At 36.1% G+C, this 19,354-nt stretch overlaps 2 protein-coding genes and 1 pseudogene across 3 annotated transcripts in view; 2 read left to right on the top strand and 1 right to left on the bottom strand.

Moving 5' to 3' along the window:
* LOC308501485 (nuclear pore complex protein Nup153-like) overlaps positions 1–19,354 on the top strand; it is a gene marked incomplete at both ends in the record, with an annotated part of 205,121 nt that overhangs the window by 29,335 nt on the left and 156,432 nt on the right. The window lies entirely within an intron of this gene.
* The window catches only part of LOC308500905 (nuclear pore complex protein Nup153-like), a gene marked incomplete at its 3' end in the record, with an annotated part of 61,615 nt that continues 51,700 nt past the window's right edge, over positions 9,440–19,354 (top strand). The window contains exons 1-3 of the mRNA XM_081056418.1: positions 9,440–9,521; positions 9,880–10,013; positions 10,094–10,222. Coding sequence (XP_080912544.1) covers positions 9,452–9,521; positions 9,880–10,013; positions 10,094–10,222 — 333 coding nt within the window. The 5' untranslated portion in view covers positions 9,440–9,451. The remainder of the gene's footprint in view (positions 9,522–9,879; positions 10,014–10,093; positions 10,223–19,354) is intronic.
* On the bottom strand, positions 17,685–18,175 carry LOC308500427 (transcription factor BTF3-like; annotated as a pseudogene). Its single transcript has one exon. The product of its transcript is annotated as a transcription factor BTF3-like (transcript).

The following is a 19,354-nucleotide window of genomic DNA, read 5'->3' as shown; positions in this document are numbered from 1 at the left end:
TAATTCCATCCACTTGAGGAGGATTTAGAAAAGGTGGAAGCTGGGCACTAGTTCATCTGCCTATGAGTCAGTAAAGACAGAAATAATGTCCCATGTCGAGTTCATTATTTTGAAATATGATTAAAAATAATTATTGATGTAAAATAGTTCTATTAACTGGAAGATCACAAATATAGCCATCATATTTTTCAGGACAGATAGCTTTTACTGTGGAGCAAATAGGTAAAAGTTATACTTTTTGGTAATTGCATTTAGGTTCTAAAGAAAAGAATCTGCGGAGAAATCTATGCAATATGTAATTTGTCCAGATTAACTTTTATTTGGGGAAAGAAGTTCTGAAGTATCCCCAAAGCAGTTTGCTCATCAATTGAAAGTCCTCCAAAAACAGAACTATTGGGAAACCATGGTATGTGGGGTGGAAAAGAGAAGCTCTCTCAGTTTTTTGGAGGGAATAACTTTAAAAATACTTAAATGGCTAAGTTTACTTGGTACAGTTAAGAATTAAACTTGTTGATTTTAACATTACTGTTACATTTGAAATAAACTTAAAATGTGATGTTCTGGTTTAAAAAAAAAAAAGAAGAATAGATCAAATAATGATTCCCACAGGAATGACTGCCTGTCTCCAGACTCTTGATATTGTAATAAACAAGCCATTCAGAGACCATTTGCACACAGAAATAAATGACTACATTGAAAATAGAATGGAGAGAAATCAGCGTGCAAACTTTGTGAAGTCTCGCCTGCAAGAGGTCATGACTTGGGTGAAGAATTCCTGGGATAAAATCACTGACAGCTGTGTTGCCAATGCACTACGAGCAGGCTTCATGGACAAGACGTGCCCATTTAAGGAGAGCTCCATTGCTGGACATGAGAGATTGGGGCCAATGGTTCTACAGGAAGTGGAGTCGCAAAAAATTCAAACTGGAAATTTGGGGTTTGGAGAGTTATGACGATGTTCCAGAAGAAGATGACATGACTGTATTTTAATAAATGTAGATTTTTGTACATGAATAAATGAATAAATGTAGATTGTTGTACATGAAGAAATGTAGACCATTGCACATGCAAAAAATAAGACATCCCCTGAAAATAAGCCCTAATCCATCTTTTGGAGAAAAAAATTAATACAAGATCTGGTCTTATTTTAGGGGAAATACAGTATATATTGATCCTTTCACCAACACTGAACTGTCTTGCTTACTATAGTTTTACAGTAAGTCTTGAAATCAGGTCCTGTGAGGTCTCCAGCTTTGTTCTTGTTCAAGCTTATTTTGGCTTTCCTAGTTCCTTTGCTTTTTCATAATTTTAGAATCACCCTATCAGTTTTTTACAAAGTCTACAGGGGTTATTATTGGGGTTGCATTGAGTCTAAAGATCAATTTGGGAAAAATAAACATCTTTAAAAAATTGAGTCTTCCGAACTATAAAGTCAATATGTCTTTCCATTTATTTAGTTCTTTCTATATTTCTACCAGTGTTTTGTAATAGTCATTACACAGGCCTTGCACATATTTTGTTTGTTTTATACCTATAAGTAGCCTATTAAATAAATTAAATTTGTAGTTAAAATAGCTTTTAGCAAAAAAAACTTCAGGCCCATATAACTTCTATGGAGAATTCTACCAAACATTTAGGACAGAAATAATACCAATTCTCCACAACCTTTCTTGTATACCTCCCAGCACATTCAGGAAACCAACGTTACCCTGATAACTAAATCCAAAAACATTATAATAAAGCTACAGACCAGTATTTCTCAGGAATTACAGAAACAAACCTTCTCAATAAACATTTGCAAATTGACCCAGCATAGAAGTATATAAAATGTTAACATCATGGTCACATGGGAGTATGTCATTGGAATGTAAGGTTTGTTTAGCATTAAAAAATAAATATTATCTACCATGTAAATAAAGAATAAAAACTGCATGAACATCTCCCCAGATGCCTTAAAACACATTTGACAAAATCCAACATTCATTCATAATGAAAATTTTCAGCAGAACTAGGAACAGGTGGAACCTCTTGGATGTGATAAATTGTGTCGGGGAAATCTTCAGCTAGAATCATACTAATGTTGAAAGACTGAATACTTTCCCCCTAAGATTAGGAAAGAACAAGGATGTCTGCTATCACTGCTGCTGTGACTTGTACTGCAGGTCCTAGCTAATGCCAGAGAAAAGAAACACAGGGTGTACTTATTGGGAAGGAAGGAATGAAATGGTTATTAGTCATAGACAAAGTGCTAATCTACATAGAAAATCTCAAGTAACTGCAAGAAGAATTTATAAGTGGGTTTAGCAAAGTCACAGAATGCAAGGTCAATATAACAAAATGAGTTATGTTTACATATAACATTAGCAGAGAACATTTAAAAATTGTTAGTTTTAAAAATAATACCAATTTTGGGTAAATTGCAGCATTCTTTTTTGTCCTAAGATTTTCCTGAAGCTCATAAAACTTCTGTTTTGTTGTTATGTGTTGTTATGTGTTGTTATGTGTTGTTATGGTGCTTATGTTCCAGATTTTGACATTTTAAAATGAAGGAGTAATGATATTTTTAAGCCTGTAAGTTTTTGATTAGGAAATCATATAAAGATGACAATCTATGACAGACATAGAAATTGCATAGAAAAAAGTATATATGATGATTTGCTTTCTATTCAGAGTAGTTTCTTGTTTTCCTGAATAGAGTATGCTTTTATAAATACTTAACAGTAATTTGAGTGTTATTTCTGAGTGTGTTCACGAAGGACAATATTTTACTTCACAAAGTGTTAACTGGATCTTGGAGTCATATGGAGCTTTTTCTAAAGCTTAAAGCAGATTATAATACTTTTTTAAAAAAATTATTTACAGTTAAAATAGGTCAGTGTGTTAGTAGAAGATAAGATGATGCAAGTCAATGATTCATCGGTTTGTCCCAAGTAAAGATTCTATTCCTGCTGCTTCCTCTTTTATTTTATGTACAAAATTCTTTACTTTTTATTTCTGAGTTCTGAGATACTGTATAAATCATCCTCAACACTGGCTCCCAGATGTTTATCGTTGACATTTGGGATGAAACTGTGCTTTTTCTCTCTTTACTGCGGTGTAGAGTGGGAAGGTATATTAAATGTTCTCATTTCCGTTTTATGGATTAGTGAGGTAAGGCCCTGAGAGGTCCGTGACCATTACAATGCAGTGACAGTACACACTGTCACATATTCCTAGGGGATTTTGATGTTGCCTCATGTTAGCCAAAGCCTCTGGTCTGAACAGCAATTCCTAGATGGGCACCAAATTCTTAATAAGACTTATGTAGAATATTGCAACTACCCTGAAAATATAATGGATGTTTAGTATCAGATGGAGAAACAGTATTTAAAGTAGTTGTTATGGTTCAATTTTTCAGATGTTATCAGCTAGTTATAGCAACTGGGTTGTAATTTGATTATCATACTGTATCTTTGACTCGTGGAGGTCACTTGGTTGTGGAAATGTTGTAGGGCATTCTTGAGAAAAGGAAGTGTTTCTATTGCAATTTCTAAACATTGCTTGTGTATTAAAGGGTGCTTGTCCATTCTTTACAAGGTTGTATCTTTAACTCCAATTTTAAGAAATCTGAAATGCTATCTATTAGGAAAGAGCATGTGTACCTAATGTTTTTCTATTAAAATTTGTGAAACAAGTCCACTTAAAATTTTAAATTTCGATTGCAGTAGAGTCTACAGTGTCTTTGTTTAGTTATCTTGGAATTTACTTTAATAAACACTACTTAATACCTGGAATAACTAACATTTTAATACCGTTCTACTTAATCCAGTGGTCTTTCATTTAAATATCAGGGATAAACAGATGAAGGTAATGCTAAAATGTTCTACAAGTTATCTCAATTTTTCCCATTTAACATACTTGTAGCTGGCAAATCTGTAGAGGGGTGCATGCTGTCTTACCATGTTTTTCTGATTGTAAAGGTGACGTGTCAGCTAGACAGGTAGAATTTCAATAAACACATAAAGAAAAATGTTGAAGTTGCTGATAACACATTAATCCTGTTTTACTTAGGACATCCCTTCTGTTTAGTAAATAGTTTCCTTATCTGAAAATGTGTTGTAAAGTTCACAGTTCCAACAGATAACACAAGGTTTAATTTTTGGGGCACCAGTAACAAAACAGATGAAAGCTAAGCAACTCAATGCACAATCTTATGGTGTGACTAGTTCAACAGCTGGGTGAATATTACAGACTTTAGAGAAGATGTCAAGTCCAGTAGCGGTAAACTTTTAAATTCATAATTAAATGCAACGGTGTTCTAAAATTTGAGTTTAGTGAATAATCTTAGCTTTGTTATCATTTCAAAATTAACAGGATGCAAAAACAATTCCACAAGTTGCTGCTGCTCCACTGAATTCTGTAAGTTGTTTTAAAACTTTTTACGTGATTTGTTTTTTATAGTAATGAATAGTAATGAAATAGGTAATGAAAGTCCTATTTTTCACAGTTTGCCACCTATTCTAATATATTTTGTTTTTCAGCCTCTTGATAGTTACCACTACAGATTATTGGGCCAAAAGGCGAAAGGGAAGACTTCTTTAGCATTTATTTTTGTAAAGTGTGAGGACTTCTGCACTATTTATTTTTAAGTCGTCAAATACACAAACTGAATTTAGTTAATTGTCATTAGGGAACATGTACGAAACATAAGAGTTTTCCTTGACTTTGTTCCTCTTGTGAGCGCCTTACTTAGCATATTGCTGTATATATAGTAGAAGCTCATGCAGTATTTTGTGGATATTTGGCATTCCCATCTTCGGCATCTTGGCAGTCTTTACAAGTAACTGTCACCTTTGGATAAATAAAGAGAGGAGGGAACAGAGCTTGAATTGTTTATTCTCCAGACGTTCAGTGAACTAAAGTGCTTACTGAACATAGTTATCTTTGTAAACTTTCCTCATTAACATATGTCAATCTGCTGTGTGTAATAGATTTCAAATTGACATGTCTTCCATCGGTCAGCCCAAAATACTGTTTCAAGATAGCAGAGCTCATACACAATAGAATATAGATTATATCATGATAACATTTTTTATTAATGTATTTTGTTCAAATTATCTTTGGAGTTTACTGTGGGAAAAATAAAATACTCTATAGCCAGGGTTAAAAAGGTGTATTTTTCGTCATTTATATTTGTAGCTGTTTAAGTTTTGTTCTGGAGAAGCAGACAAATTTCATTTGTGACTTCTTTATTGACCCTTAAGTTTTGGAGGAGTATATTTTCGCCGTTAAGTAGGAGACCTTGTAACATTTTCTGTTGAATGTAAAATATGATTTGATTGAAATTGTGGTGTGTATTAGTATACATTTTCTTCATGTCTATTGGCATTTTACTTTGCTGGCTTACGTATAGGGGGAGGTATTTGTTTTTTATTTTTTCTTTATCTCTTTTCCTATTTAGCACCTTTGTCCTTGGGACTCAGATTCATCAGAATCATGACTGGTTTGGTAGTTTGGACTTTCTACCTTAGAGCCTGTTTTGTGATATTTATGCTGGGGGCCTTGGCTCAGTTACTGATCTTGAGGGTCTACTTAACCCTTTGTTTCTACTTGTTGCTGGGTTGGAGTATTGCAAAGGGAAGGACTAGATCAATGTCCCTAACCTGTTGAAAGAAAATGTCTTGAATGCTATTTATTATACGTTGTATAAACTTTTCTAGTTTTCTTAGCAAATTGCTTTTATTTTGTCATTAAAGCTTTTTATGTAGACATATTTACATTTAAGAAATGGGTTATTTGTCTTACCTTGTTTAGGTAAGGAATTGTGATTAATACAGCATGAGCTTGTTCTTTAGAGAAGTTTTTAAATTCTCTGTAAAATGTGTGGGCCTCCCTTTTTAAAGTCTATCTCAGTAGGAGAAAAACCACCAGCTAGGTTTGGTGTTTGCCTGATAACAGATTTGTAAATTTTGCCTATTTCCCTTCAGTTTAAGTTATGAAAGATATAATTCCTAAGATCTTAATCTGAATCACAGGCTGATACCTGTAGCTCAATTTTAGCCATTTCACAGATTTGTGTTTAGTCTGATTTTGCTATAATGTGAAATTTTGTGAATGGTGCTAGTTAAATGTTAGTTTATTTTAAGTTCATGTACCATTGAATGACTTGGACAGATGTTTACACCTGTGTGACTCAAAGCCTACTGAGATATGGAACATTTCAGTCCTGCAGAAAATTCACTCATGCTCCTCCCCAATCAATACTCATTGCCTCTTGACCCAGGGCAATCAATATTCTCATTTTTCCAAACTATATATTGTTTTTTCTTGTTCTAAACGTTCATATCAGTACAATTATTCAGTGTGTAGTGTTTTCTGCCGGGCTCTTATGAAAAGCTGCTGTGAACTTTCTTGTACCCTTTTGTGGACATATGTTTATTTCTGTTGGGTAAATACCTACAACTGGAGGTGCGAATAATAGTTTAAAGTCCCCCCAACAGTGTGTGAACCTTTCTGTCACTCTCCCTCCTTACCAGTAGTTGGTTGTCCTCTTTTAAGTTGTAGCCATTCTGCTTTGAGTATGCTGCTGTGTCATTGTAATTTTACTGTGCATTTCCCTCATGACTAGTAATGTGTTCTTGTTTATGTGCTTCATGGCCACGTGCATGTCTTCCTTTGTGAGGTCTCTCTTCAGAACGTTTGCCCTTTAAAAATTTGTGTGATCTTTTTATTTTAGAGTTATAACAGCTGTTTGTAAATTCTGGACACAAGTACTTTGTCTGATACAGCTCTTACAAATATTTTTCTCCCAATCTGGCTTGCCTTTCATTTTCTTGATATTATCTCTTGATCAGATGTTTTACATTTTATGAAGTCTGAATGTTATGTATTTTCCCATTGTTTTTACTGTTCTGTGTGTCCTAAGAAACCATTGCCTATTCCAGGCTGCAAAGAAATACTCCTGTTATCTTTTAGAAGATTTTAGTAGTGGTTTTATGTTTTCTCTAATTTCCATTTTGATTTCTCACGTGATCGTATATTATTGTGTTCCCTGTTTAATCATGACTGTAATGTTTTAAAACACATCGAGACTTGTTTTTTAGCCCCGTGTACAGTGTGCTTGATGAATTTTGGTGAACGTATATTCTGTAGTTGTTGTGTATAGTGGCCTCTAGATGTCAGATAAGATGACTGATAGTAGTTCTTGTATCTTCTTTGTTCTAGCTGGAAGATTTTTTTTTCCTTTTTTTTTTTTGTTTGTTTTTTTTTAGTGGGTAGTATCTGGTTAGTCTTTTAAAATTGTTGAGATATAGGAGTTAATGTTATCTGCTTTCCATTTGGTGAATTTGTCTTTTCCCATTAATTATGTCAATTTTGGCTTCATGTCTTTTGAGGCCCTCATGACAGCCTGCACCTTACATCTATTATGGCTCCTCGGTGATATCCCCATGTTAATATGACTAAATGTATTTTTTAAAACAATCTTTTGAAATAACTTTTTGTCTTCAAATTTACTTCATATCGTATTCATATAGACAGCCATTCCATTACTAGAATATGATTTCTTTTGCTTACTAATCATGGTTTGTATGTTCTCCATCCATTTGCTTTTAGCCCGTGTCTTTATAATTACAGTAAACCTCTAATTGACAGCATATATGTGAGTCTTCTCTTGTTGTTTCTTTCTATCTTTTAATATGAATGTTTATAATTAATGAGATTATTGGCATGTTTGGGTAAAAGTCTACTTTTTTAAATTGTTTCAGTTACTTGTTTACTTCTTATGTTCTATCTTTTCATGTTACTTTGTGGTTCCTTTTGTGATTCCGAAGTATTTCCTTAACTATTTTACAATCTACTATGTGTTAACATTGTGTCACTTCTTGTACAAATTTAAGAATCTTACCCCTTTATAGGCTGACTTATTAGTCCTTTTCCTTGATATATTATGCTTACTTCTTATTTTTATTATATTTAGATGCATAGCCTATAAGCCCACAGCACATAATTTTTGCTTTATTTTGTTATATGTACTTAAAGAAATTCATAGAAAAACAATGTGTGTTTTTTGTTGTTGTTGATGTTGTTATGTCTCCTCAGGTATCCTTTATTTTTTCTGGAAATCTGTGTCTCTATTTCATCTCATTTCCCTTCAGCCTGAAGAACTCATAGAGCAAGTTTTATGGCAACAGATTCTCTCAGTTTTCTTTTATCTGAACGTGTCTGTATTTTTCCTCTTTTGGGAAGAGGTAGACTTACGGAGGTGTGGTTGATGTACAATATTCTGCGTCCATTTAAAGTTATGCATATTGTTTTAGTTGCAGTGAACTTACCTGAACTCAAACCCTGTCTTCTCTGTGGTGGGCAGCAGCTGAGACTCTTTAGTCTGAGTTGGCTGCTTGCTGTCCGTCCATCTTCCACTCATGTAGTTTACAGGTCTGCCAGGTATTTGGACAGCTGACATGCAGACCGGGGGCTCCCCTCCTGTGGCTCTGCAGTCATGCGTCTCCCGTCATTTTCTAGCCACTGTGGTCACCTAGTTTGTCCTCTGATTCTTCAACCAACACATTGCTGTTTTCTCTCTGCATTTCAAGTATGCAGTGGCCCCAACTCATAAAGAGAACAAGAAGCTCACTCAAGTGCTTTTCTCTTCTTCCAGGTGTCGTCTCCCCTCCAGTTCCTGCTTGTTTTTGTTTGCTCTTTAACGTTTTCAGATGATTATTTTAATATTTAGGCCTTAGATTCTAACTGTTATGTCAGAGAATTGGGCAGATATGAGCTACTCTACCAATAGTTGAAACAGAACGTCTTTCGTTTGTTCTTAGTCTACGTCCATGAGACTAGGGGTGGCCTTTGCTTTATTAAGTTAAAACCAAGGCAGTTCCCTAAATTCATGAGAAATGAAGTTTTTTAAATGCTTGCTTTATATAGTATGACCATGTATAACTTTGCATTTCATAGTACTACCACTACTGTGGCCTATAATTTTTCCCCTCATTTTCACAGATTAGGAGTTTGGTACTTAGAACAGTTAGATTCACAGGCACATGGCTGGCTGGTGGCTCAGCTGGGATTCAAGTCTATTTTAGTTTTTTTGATTCAGGAGCTCACATTGTCAATTAACACTGCATGGTGCTACCTTGACATATTCTCACTTTACCTCTAAGTATATAAATTCCACCTGAAAAAATGTAGAGATAAAAGAATGACAGAAAAGATGAAGTATATTATTATAAAACATACTGTATTCTGGGAAATAGAAGGACCAGTATTCCTGAGAATCATTCTACCCATGACCAGTTCTTCATGGCCTTGCTTCAATTTCAGTTTCTCTGTTTTGACTTCTCCTCCATCTTAGAACAAATGAAATTAAATATATTTTTTTGACTTGAGTCTCTAATGAGATTTGTTTAAAAGTAATTTGACACTTCAAGGTTCACTTTTCCCTTGACAGATTGGACATACAGTTAGTATGTCTGTTGCAAAAAGAGCAGAACTTTCTGGATCTAGTAGTATTTCAGAACCAGTTACAAATGGTTCAGGTAAGTAAAAATTTCTCATAATCTTTACATGAAAATACTTGCATATATTAGATTAGTATTTCAAATGCTTTAACTTTTAGCATTTTTTGTAAATGCCTTCATTTTAATGAAATGAGCTCAGAAATGTAAACAGGATGTAATACAACATTTTGACAATGCTTTTTAGTAATTAACCTCAGAAATATTTAGCTCCCTAAATGTCAGTGTTGCAGGTTGGTCATGAGGACAATAGTGACTACAGCAGATTCATCCATTGTCTTTATTTAGTCATAATTAGATGACAGTGTATTATTATAAATGAAATCTCATGCCACATAGTGCTATTACTATGGATTACATATTTTTGTTTCATATGTAGCTGTTTCAGAGAACACTGCAATGCCACCTCTGTTTTCTGCAGAGACTGATCGTTATCATACACTCTCCAAGCACACTGCTACCAGCTCCAAAAAAACAGCGTTCAACGTGTGTGAGTTTGTAAGACTTGCCCTTGTGAGTACTAATTGGAGTTGATTCAGTCACATTGGTTTTGAGTGTTTATTGCTGATAATTTACTGTGTGTTTCTGTGCAGTCAATTGGGGAATCTTCGATCCTTAAAACAAGTGAGCTTGGAGATTCTCCTTTTTACCTTGGCAAAACAAGGTATGGTGGGGCAGCTGCGGTTGCCAGACAGCCTAAAGTACGAAACACACCATATCAGGTTGGTTTGAATAGTATTGATAATGTTTTATTTAAAAATAGTTGTTAGGTAACTGTTGGCACGCAAATAGAATTTTGGTTTAGTTAATCTTTTGTAAAATGCAAAAGGTATTAGAAAATTCTTTTCATTTAGGGACAATATGAACATGATTTTAGATGTCAGTGAACATTTTATACATTAGATTTGTGTATGTTCAGGAGTGTGATGATTAATTCCTTTTTAAAAAAACAATTGAGATATGTTACATGTAGTAAAATTACCCTCATGAGAAGATTTGAATTTGAGATAGTTTTGTATGTGGTATGAGGCATGAATCCAGATTGATTTTTTAAACATATGAATGTTAACTTTCTCTAGTACCATTTGTTGAGAAGACTATACTTTCTCCATTGAATTGCACCTTTAGAACATTCATCAACCATATTGTGACTCTATTTCTGGACTTCCAATTCTTTTCCATTGATCTATGTATTGATAACTTTGCTGACATTGAACTGTCTTGATTACTATACCGTTAGAGTAAGTCCTGAAATAGGTCCTGTGAATCCTCCAACTTTCTTCTCGTTCAAGCTTGTTTTGGCTTTCCTAGTTCCTTTCCTTTTTAATAATTTGAATCACCCTATCAGTTTTCTACAAAGTCTACAGGAATTTTGATTGGGTTTGCATTGAGTCTAAAGACCAACTTATGGAGAATAAACATCTTAACAAAATTGAGTCTTCCGATCCATAAAGTCAATATGTCTCTCCATTTATTTCTGTCTTTTTACATTTCTACCACTGTTTTGTAATAGTCATCACACAGGCCTTATTAGTTTTATACCTATCAGTAACCTATTCAATAAATTGAATTCATAGGTAAAATACCTTTTAGCAAAGAAAACTTCAGACCCATATAACATCCCTGGAGAATTCTACCAAATATTTAGGACAGAAGTAATACCAATTCTCCACAACCTTTCTTGTACACTTCCCTGATCATTCAGGAACAACGTTACCCTGATAACAAAAACCAAAGGCATTACAATAAAGCTACAGACCAGTGTTTCTCATGATTTATAGACACAAACCTTCTCAACAAATATTAGCAGATCTATCCCAGCATATATAAAAAGTATATCATGATTGTGTGGGGTATGTCCTGGGAATGTAAGGTTGGTTCAGCATTGAAAATTAATGTTATCTACCCAGTAAATAAAGAATAAAAACTATATGAACATCACCACAGATGCATAAAACACATTTAACAAAACTCAAAATCCATTCATGTGGAAAATTTTCAGCAGAACTAGGAACAGATGGAACCTCCTGGATGTGATAAATTGTGTCTACAGAAAATCTTCAGCTGGCATCATACTATTGTTAAAAGACTGAATACTTTCCCCCTAAGATTAGAAAGAAAACAAGGGTGTCTGCTATCACTGCTGCTGTTACATGTACTGCAGGTCCTAGCTAACGCCAGAAAAAAGAAACACAGGGTGTACATATTGGGAAGGAAGGAATGAAATGATTCCTAGTCATAGACAATGTGCTGGTCTACATAGATATTTCCAAAAATTACAAGAAGAATGTGTAAATGAGTTTAGGAAGGTTACAGAATACAAGGTCAATATAACAAAAGAGTTATATTTACATATATACATTAACAGAGAGCATTTAGAAATTGCTAGTTTTAAAATTAATACCCGTTTAAGGTATATTGCAGCATTCTGTCTTGTCCTAAGAGTTTCTTGAACATCATAAAAATTCTGTTTTGTGTATATGTTGCTATGGTGGTTACGTTCCAGATTTTGACATTTTAAAGATGGAAGAGTAATTATACTTCCAAGTCCGTGGGATTTGGAGAGGGCAGTTGTATAAAGATGAAAATCTATGACAGATGCAGAAATTTCATAGAAAAACGTGTATTTGAAGATTTTTCTGTAGGGTAGTTTCTTGTTTTCCTGAATAGAAGATGCTTTCATAAATAGTTGATAGTAATTATGAGTCTTATTTCTGAGTGTGCTCATGAGGGCAATATTTTATATCAAAAACTTTTAAGTGGATTTTGGAGTCACTCAGGGAGCTTTTTATAAAGCTTAAAGTGGATTATAATGCCATTCAAACATTTTTTTTCCACACTGAAAATAGTTCAGCATGTTAGTAGGAGATGATGCCAGCCCACGATTAATAGGCTAGTCCCAAGTCACAGTGTATACACACGACTTCCTCCTCCATTTTCATTAATAATTGCATTAAATTTAAATCTTAGTCTTAGAAAAAAAAATTTTCTTAATTATGAAGCCTGAGGAGATTCCCTACATATCTCCATTACATTTTTAATTTTTAATAATATTATTATTAAAAAGTGTTGGAGAGGCTGTTGATAAAAAGGAACCCTCATACACTGTTGGTAGCAATGCAGATTGGTACAACTTCTATGGAAGGCAGTGTGGAGGTTCCTCAAAAAATTAAGAACAGAATTACCATATGACCCAGCAATACTCCTCCTGGGTATCTCCCCAAAAAATCTGAAAAGATTTATCCATAAAGACATATTTCCTCCAGTGTTCATTGCACCTTTATTTACGGTGACCAAGACATGGAAACGATCAAAAAGTGTCCTTCAATAGATGAATGGGTAAAGAAGTTGTGGTATATATACACAATGGAATACTATTCGGACATAAGAAAAGATGAAATAGTACCATTTGCAACAACATGGATGGATGTTGGGATTATAATGCTAAGCGAAATAAGTCAGACAGAAAAAATAGAGAACCCTATGATTTCACTGGTATGTGGTATATAAAACTGAAAACAACAAAGGAACAAGACAAACAAATGAAGAAAGAAAAACTCATAGACACAGACAATAGTTTAGTGGGTACCAAAACTCATAGACACAGAGTTTTGGGCAACCAAAAACTCATAGACACAGACAATAGGTTGGTGGGTACCAAAACTCATAGACACAGAGTTTTGGGCAACCAAAAACTCATAGACACAGACAATAGTTTAGTGGGTACCAGACGGTAAGTGGGGAGGGGGATTCTAGAAGAGGGTAAACAGGGTCTAATATAAGGTGATGGAAGGAGAACTGACTCTGGGTTGTGAACACACAATGTGAGATATAGATGATGTATTATGGGATTGTATACCTGAAATCTATGTAACTTTACTAACAATTGTCATCCCAATAAACGTTAATTTAAAAAATTATACATAACATACAATATTGTATTTATTCCAGATTTACATGTCTAAAGAAGTGATCACCCTAAGTCCAGCTACCAGCTAACACCGTATAATGCTATCACATTATTGTTCACTATATTCCCTATGCTTACATTACATCCTCATGACTTATTTGTTTTATACCTGGAAATTTGGACCTCTTATTCCCCTTCAACTTTTCCCTGTTTATCATTTTTCATTACAGTTGATATTCAGTATTATTTTACATTAATTTTAGGTGTACAGCATAGTGATTAGAAATCCTAAGAAGTGCTCCCCTAACTAGTCTAGTACCCACCTGGCACTGTGTACATAGTCATCACTGCGTCATTGACTCTCCTCTTAGTCTCTATGCTTTACCCCACATCTCCATGACTATTTTGTAACTGCCATTTTGTACTTCTTAATCCATTCTCCTTTTTCTCCCTGCTCCCCACACCTCTCCCATCTATCACACCGGCAAATCTGGTATCCATCTGACACCATTCATAATTATTAAAATATTATTGGCAATATTCCTTATGCTATACCCTACATCTCCATAACTGCTTTATAACAACCAGTTTGTTACTTCTTAATCCCTTGCCTTTTCTCACTCATCCCCAAACTCCCTTCCATCTGGCAACCATCAAAATGTTTTCTGCATCTATGAGTTTGTTTCTGTTTTGTTTATTTTGTTTTTTGTATTCCACATATAAGCAAAATCATATTGCATCTGCCCTTCTCTGTCTGACATATTCCACTCAGCACAGTACCTTCCAGGTCCATCCATTCTGCTGAAGATGGCAGGAGCCCTTGCTTCCCTAGCTGAACAATAGTTCATTGTATACATGTACCACCTCCTCTTCATCCATTCATCCATTGAGGAGCACCTAGGCTGCCTCCACATCGTGGCCATTGTAAACAATTCTGCAGTAAACATATGGGCTCACATGTCCCCTTACAGTGCATTTTGGATTTCTTCAGATAAACACCCAGAAGTGGGATTACTGGATCCTTGTTTGTCTCCTGTTAATGTATTTGTTTTAAGGTCTATTTTACCTTGTGTAACTATTGCTGCCCAGCTTTTTTGGGGTTATTGGTGTCCACTTTCATGAAATAACTTTTTCCATCTCTTTACTTTCCATCTGTGTGTGTCTTTCTATCTGAAGTGAGTCTCTTGTAGGCAGCATATGTAAGGGTTTTGTTTTCTTATCTGCTCAACCTTCCCATGTCTTTTGATTGGAGCGTTTAATTAGTTTACATTGAAAGTAATTTTTGATACGTATGTTGCTATTGTCATTTTATTATTCATAATTTTTATTGTTTTCTATCCTAAAGAAATTCCTATAAATTCCTTTGTAATGCTAGTTTGACGGTGATGAACTCCTTTAGCTTTTTCTTGTCTGTGAAGCTCTTTGTCTATCTTTCAATTTTAAATGACAGTCTTGCTGAGTAGAGTACCCGTGGTTGTAGGTACTTGTTTTATCACGTTGACTATTTTGTGCTAATCCCTTCTGGCCTGCACAGAAATCAGCTGATGATCTAATGTGAGCTCCCCTTTTTTGTTGGTTTTTCTTTTTATTTATTTTAAGTGTGTTTTTCCAGGACCCATCAGCTAGATGTCAAGTACTTGTTTCAAGTTAGTTGTGGAGGGCACAGCTCACTCTGGCCCAGGGGGGTGTCCATCCGGCAGCCCTGGTGTTACCAGCATCACGCTCCAACCAACTGAGCCAACTGGCCACCCCGGGAGCTCCCTTATAAGATAGTAGTTGCCTTTCTCTTGCTGCTTTTTAGGAGTCTCTGTCTTTACCACTTACCATTTTAATTTTCATGTGTCTTGGTGTGGGCCTGTTTGGGTTCACCTTGTTTGGAACTCTCTGCATTTCCTGGCCTTGTAGTGTATTTCCTTCACCAGATTAAGAAAGTTTTTTGTCATTATTTCTTCAAATAAGTTCTCAATCCCTTGCTTTCTCTCTTCTTCTGATACCCTTATGATGTGAATGTTGTTATGCTTGATGTTGTCCCAGTGGTCTCTTAAACCATCCTCATGTTTTTGGATCTGTTTTATTTTTTGCTGTTCCCCTACGGTGTTTTCTGCTACCTTGTCTTCCAAATTGCTTATTTGATCCTCTGCTTCATCTAGCCTGCTAGTGATTCCTTCCAGTGCATTTTTCATTTTATTTATTGCATTTTTTATTTCTCACTGGTTCTTCAATATGGTTTTGTGTCCTTTTTTATGCTTGCTATCGCTCTGTTGAAGTTCTCCATAATTTCCTTAAACATCCTTATTAACCATTGTTTTGAACTCTGTCTGGTAGGTGCTTACATCCATTTCATTTAGTTCTTTTTCTGGAGTTTTCTACTGTTCTTTTATTTTGGATACATTTCTTTGTTTTTTTCATTTTGGCTGCCTCTTTGTGTTTGTTTCTATGTATTAGGTAGATCTGCTACGTCTCCCAGTTTTGGTCGAGTGGCCTTATATAAGAGGTCCCCTACAGGGCCCTGGCACAGTCTCCTTGGCCATCTGCTCCACCTGCTTCAGGAGTGTCCCTTGTGTGGGTTGGTTATACCCTCCTGTTATAGTGGCACCTTGATTGCTATTGGCATGCCAGTGGATGGATTTGATCCTCAGGCTGATTGGCTGTGGGGTTTGGGCACATGCACAGCTTACAGGCGCTGTGTGGAGGGGCTTAACTCACTGATTGGGATTTTCCCCAGTGAGCTCTCGTGCCTATTGTGACCGCCATTTGTTTGTGCCTCTTGTAGGTCTAATTGGGTTGTGCTCTGCTGTGGTCTGAACCAACCTCCAAGTATCTTGGTTCTGCAGCCTCTTAGGAGGGGCTGCAGTGCAGCCTCAGGGCAGAGCCCCTGCCTGTGACCAGCTGGGGACTATCATGTAGGAGCCGCAAAGACATCTGTGTTGGATCACTCCCTGCTCTGGAATTTGGGTGCATGGTAGACGCCACACTGTGGACTGGGGACATCTACCACCATATCCAGGTCTGGAGGTAGTTCCTCAGAGAGCCAGGACATCCTGAGGCCTGCTGCCATCTGCCAGCTCTCTTGTTTCAGACAATGATAAAGCCTTGGGCAGTAAGCAAGTTGGGTGAGGCAGGGTCTCAGGGAGTCACTAGGGTGGGAGGACTTGTGGTTACCAGGTGAATGTAGATTCTGGTTTGGTGCCAGGACTGAGCCTGGAGCTACTCAGCAAAATATTCAGAGTACACCAAGCCCAATGGACACCCACTTGGGTCCCACGGACTCTGATAGTTTTCTAAGAAAGAATGCAGTGTGGGCAGGTCTGGCTGTTCACTGAAAAAATGACTCTGGTGTTGGAGGAGTTGAATGGGCAGGTTTCCAGCAGAGGTCCCCACACCAATTCAGATTCACATTTAGCTGTCTGGGGGTAGAGTTGAAGAAAGCCCAGATGTCGCCTGCCTGGTGCTTGTACAGGGAAAATGAAGAATGTCCTCTAGCCCTTGCTCCAAAGCCACAACCCTCTGACTGCCCCCCATATGCCTCTAATGCCCCTTGAGTCGCTGTACCTCCACTGGAGCCCAAGGTGAGAACCTGGGAGTGACAGACTCTGTGTGCATAGTGTTTTAGGTGACGTCTGGGTTTCTAGCAGCTTCCAGTCCCATGCGGAATGTCAGAATCATCATTGTTTTTCCACAGCCTGATCATATAGGGTCTACTCTTCCCGGCACCTGGGCTCCAGGCTTGAGAAGCTGACTGGACTGGATATCCTGCACACCTTTCGGGAATCTCTGTGGCTGAGATATCCCTCCTGATTCTCAACCACCTAATGGAGGTTTGGGAACAGTCTGTTTAGATTCTCCTCCACCTTTACCAGTCTCCACGTGGCTTCTTTATAGTTTTAGTTGTAATGCTTCAGCCAGACTTCAGATGGTTTTCCAGGTTGATTTTCTATACTTTATTGTGTTCCCAGAAGGAAGCAGGCACAGTGTTTATCAACTTTGCCATCGTGGATCTATTTCGAATCCTATACTTGTTTTTTTTTTTTTTAACTTTATTAACCTTTCCTTCAAACTTTATTCCCAAGCTTCTTCACCTTAATTAGCTGCAAAGAATGATTTGTGTATAAGCAAAAACTGAAAAGAGCTGCAGTGTCCAAGGGGCTTGGGCTTAAAAATATTAGAGATTGAGATTTTATCAGATCCATGAACAAAATTTAAAAAGCAGTCATAATATAAAATAGCAGCTCCCAGTAACTTCAAGTTTTATCTTCTTCAGAAGTTGACTCAATTCAGTTTGCTTCATTCTTGGAAGCCTCATCATCATTCTACACAAGATCTGGAACTTCATCATCATCATCCTCTCTGGTATCAAGTGGTGCTTTTCCATCCACAGAATGTTTGGGCAGAACTTCAGCCAGTCTCCTTAAATTAGTCAGACTGTCTGCACCGAACTGGTTTATGATGCTGGGTAGCATTTCTGTCAGCTGCTTGGTCTCAGCGTGGCCTGTGATGGTGAAAGTATTCGCTGCCAAAGAGGCTTAAATTTTAGGGTTGTTAAAGTGGATCACTGTTCCTTGGTTTGTGAACATATTCACCTCTTCAATACCAGAGATATTGTTTACTCCTAACTTCTTTAAGGAGAACTGAAGTTTTTTATCATCTGCTGTTCTGTGGTTCTGTGAACCACCTTCTTCTTTCTGAGAGCAGTTCCTTTCCCACTAATGTGCACTTGTGCCTGCAGTTTTGCCAGTTTCTCCTGGTTCATGATAGTTTCTTTCATCTTGTTGGAGAGGACACGGGGCCGCGCAGGGGACTAGGGTTTGCACTCAGGGGGTCTTGGGCAGACCAGCTGAAAATAAACGCACACACACGTGGGGATGCAAGATGGCAGCTAGAGTACATGTTTTTTTTTTTAACTTTTATTTCTTCATATAAGTTTCAGGTTTACAAAACAGAATAATGTTTAGGCATTTACACCCCTTCTAAAGTGATAACCCCTCCCCAAGAGTCCTATACTTTTGAATGCTTAATCCTGAGATAGCACAAGAATCATTCTCAACACTGGCTTCCAGAAGTTTATCGTTGACATTTGTGATGAATCTATTTGTTCTTTCTTCATTTGCTAGAGCCTTAGAGTTGGGAGGTATGTTAAAGATTCTCTAATTAATTTTTATTTTATGGATTACTGAAGTGAGGCCCTGAGAGGCCAGTGGCCAATAGAATCCAGTGACAACACAGACTGTCATTTTTTTCCAAAAGTTTTTTAATCTCACCTCATGTTTGCCTCTGTCCTGAATGACAATCCTTCTTGGGCACCAAATTTTAAATAAAATTAATGTAGAATATTGCAGCTCCTCTGAAAATATCATGAATGTTTGGTACCAGATAGACAAACTTTATTTAAACTAGTTATTGTGATTCAATTTTTCATATATTATCTGCTATTTATAGAAACTGGGTTATAATTTGTTATAATACTATATCTATTTTATATTGAACATTATCAAATACTCTCATTTATGGTAGTCACTTGAAATGTAATGCAACCTTGAGAAAAGGAAGTGTTTCTATTGGAATTTATAAACATTGTGTGTGAAAGGGTACTTGTCTCTTCTTTATAAGGTTATTTCTTTAACTTCCATTTTAAGAAAGTTAAAAATCCATTTATTGAAAAAGAGCCTGTTCCTTTAAAATTTTGCTTCTATTAAAAGTTGAGATACAAATAATTTACAATTTTTAATTTCCATTGCAGTAGAGTCTACAGTCTCTTTATTTATCTTGCAATTTACTGTATATAATACTTTTTAATACTCAGAATAACTAATGTTTTAACACAGTTCACTTAATTAAGTGTTCTTTGATTTAAATATTACTTTGATAAGCAGATCAAGGTATTGCTAGAATGTTCCACCAGTTGTCTCATATTTCCCATTTTACATAGCTGACAGATCTTTAGACT

This window comes from Rhinolophus hipposideros, assembly GCF_964194185.1.
Source record: "Rhinolophus hipposideros genome assembly, chromosome: 8".
NCBI lineage: Eukaryota > Metazoa > Chordata > Mammalia > Chiroptera > Rhinolophidae > Rhinolophus > Rhinolophus hipposideros.
Note: the sequence above shows the minus strand (reverse complement) of the source record. Positions and strands in the feature narration are given on the sequence as shown.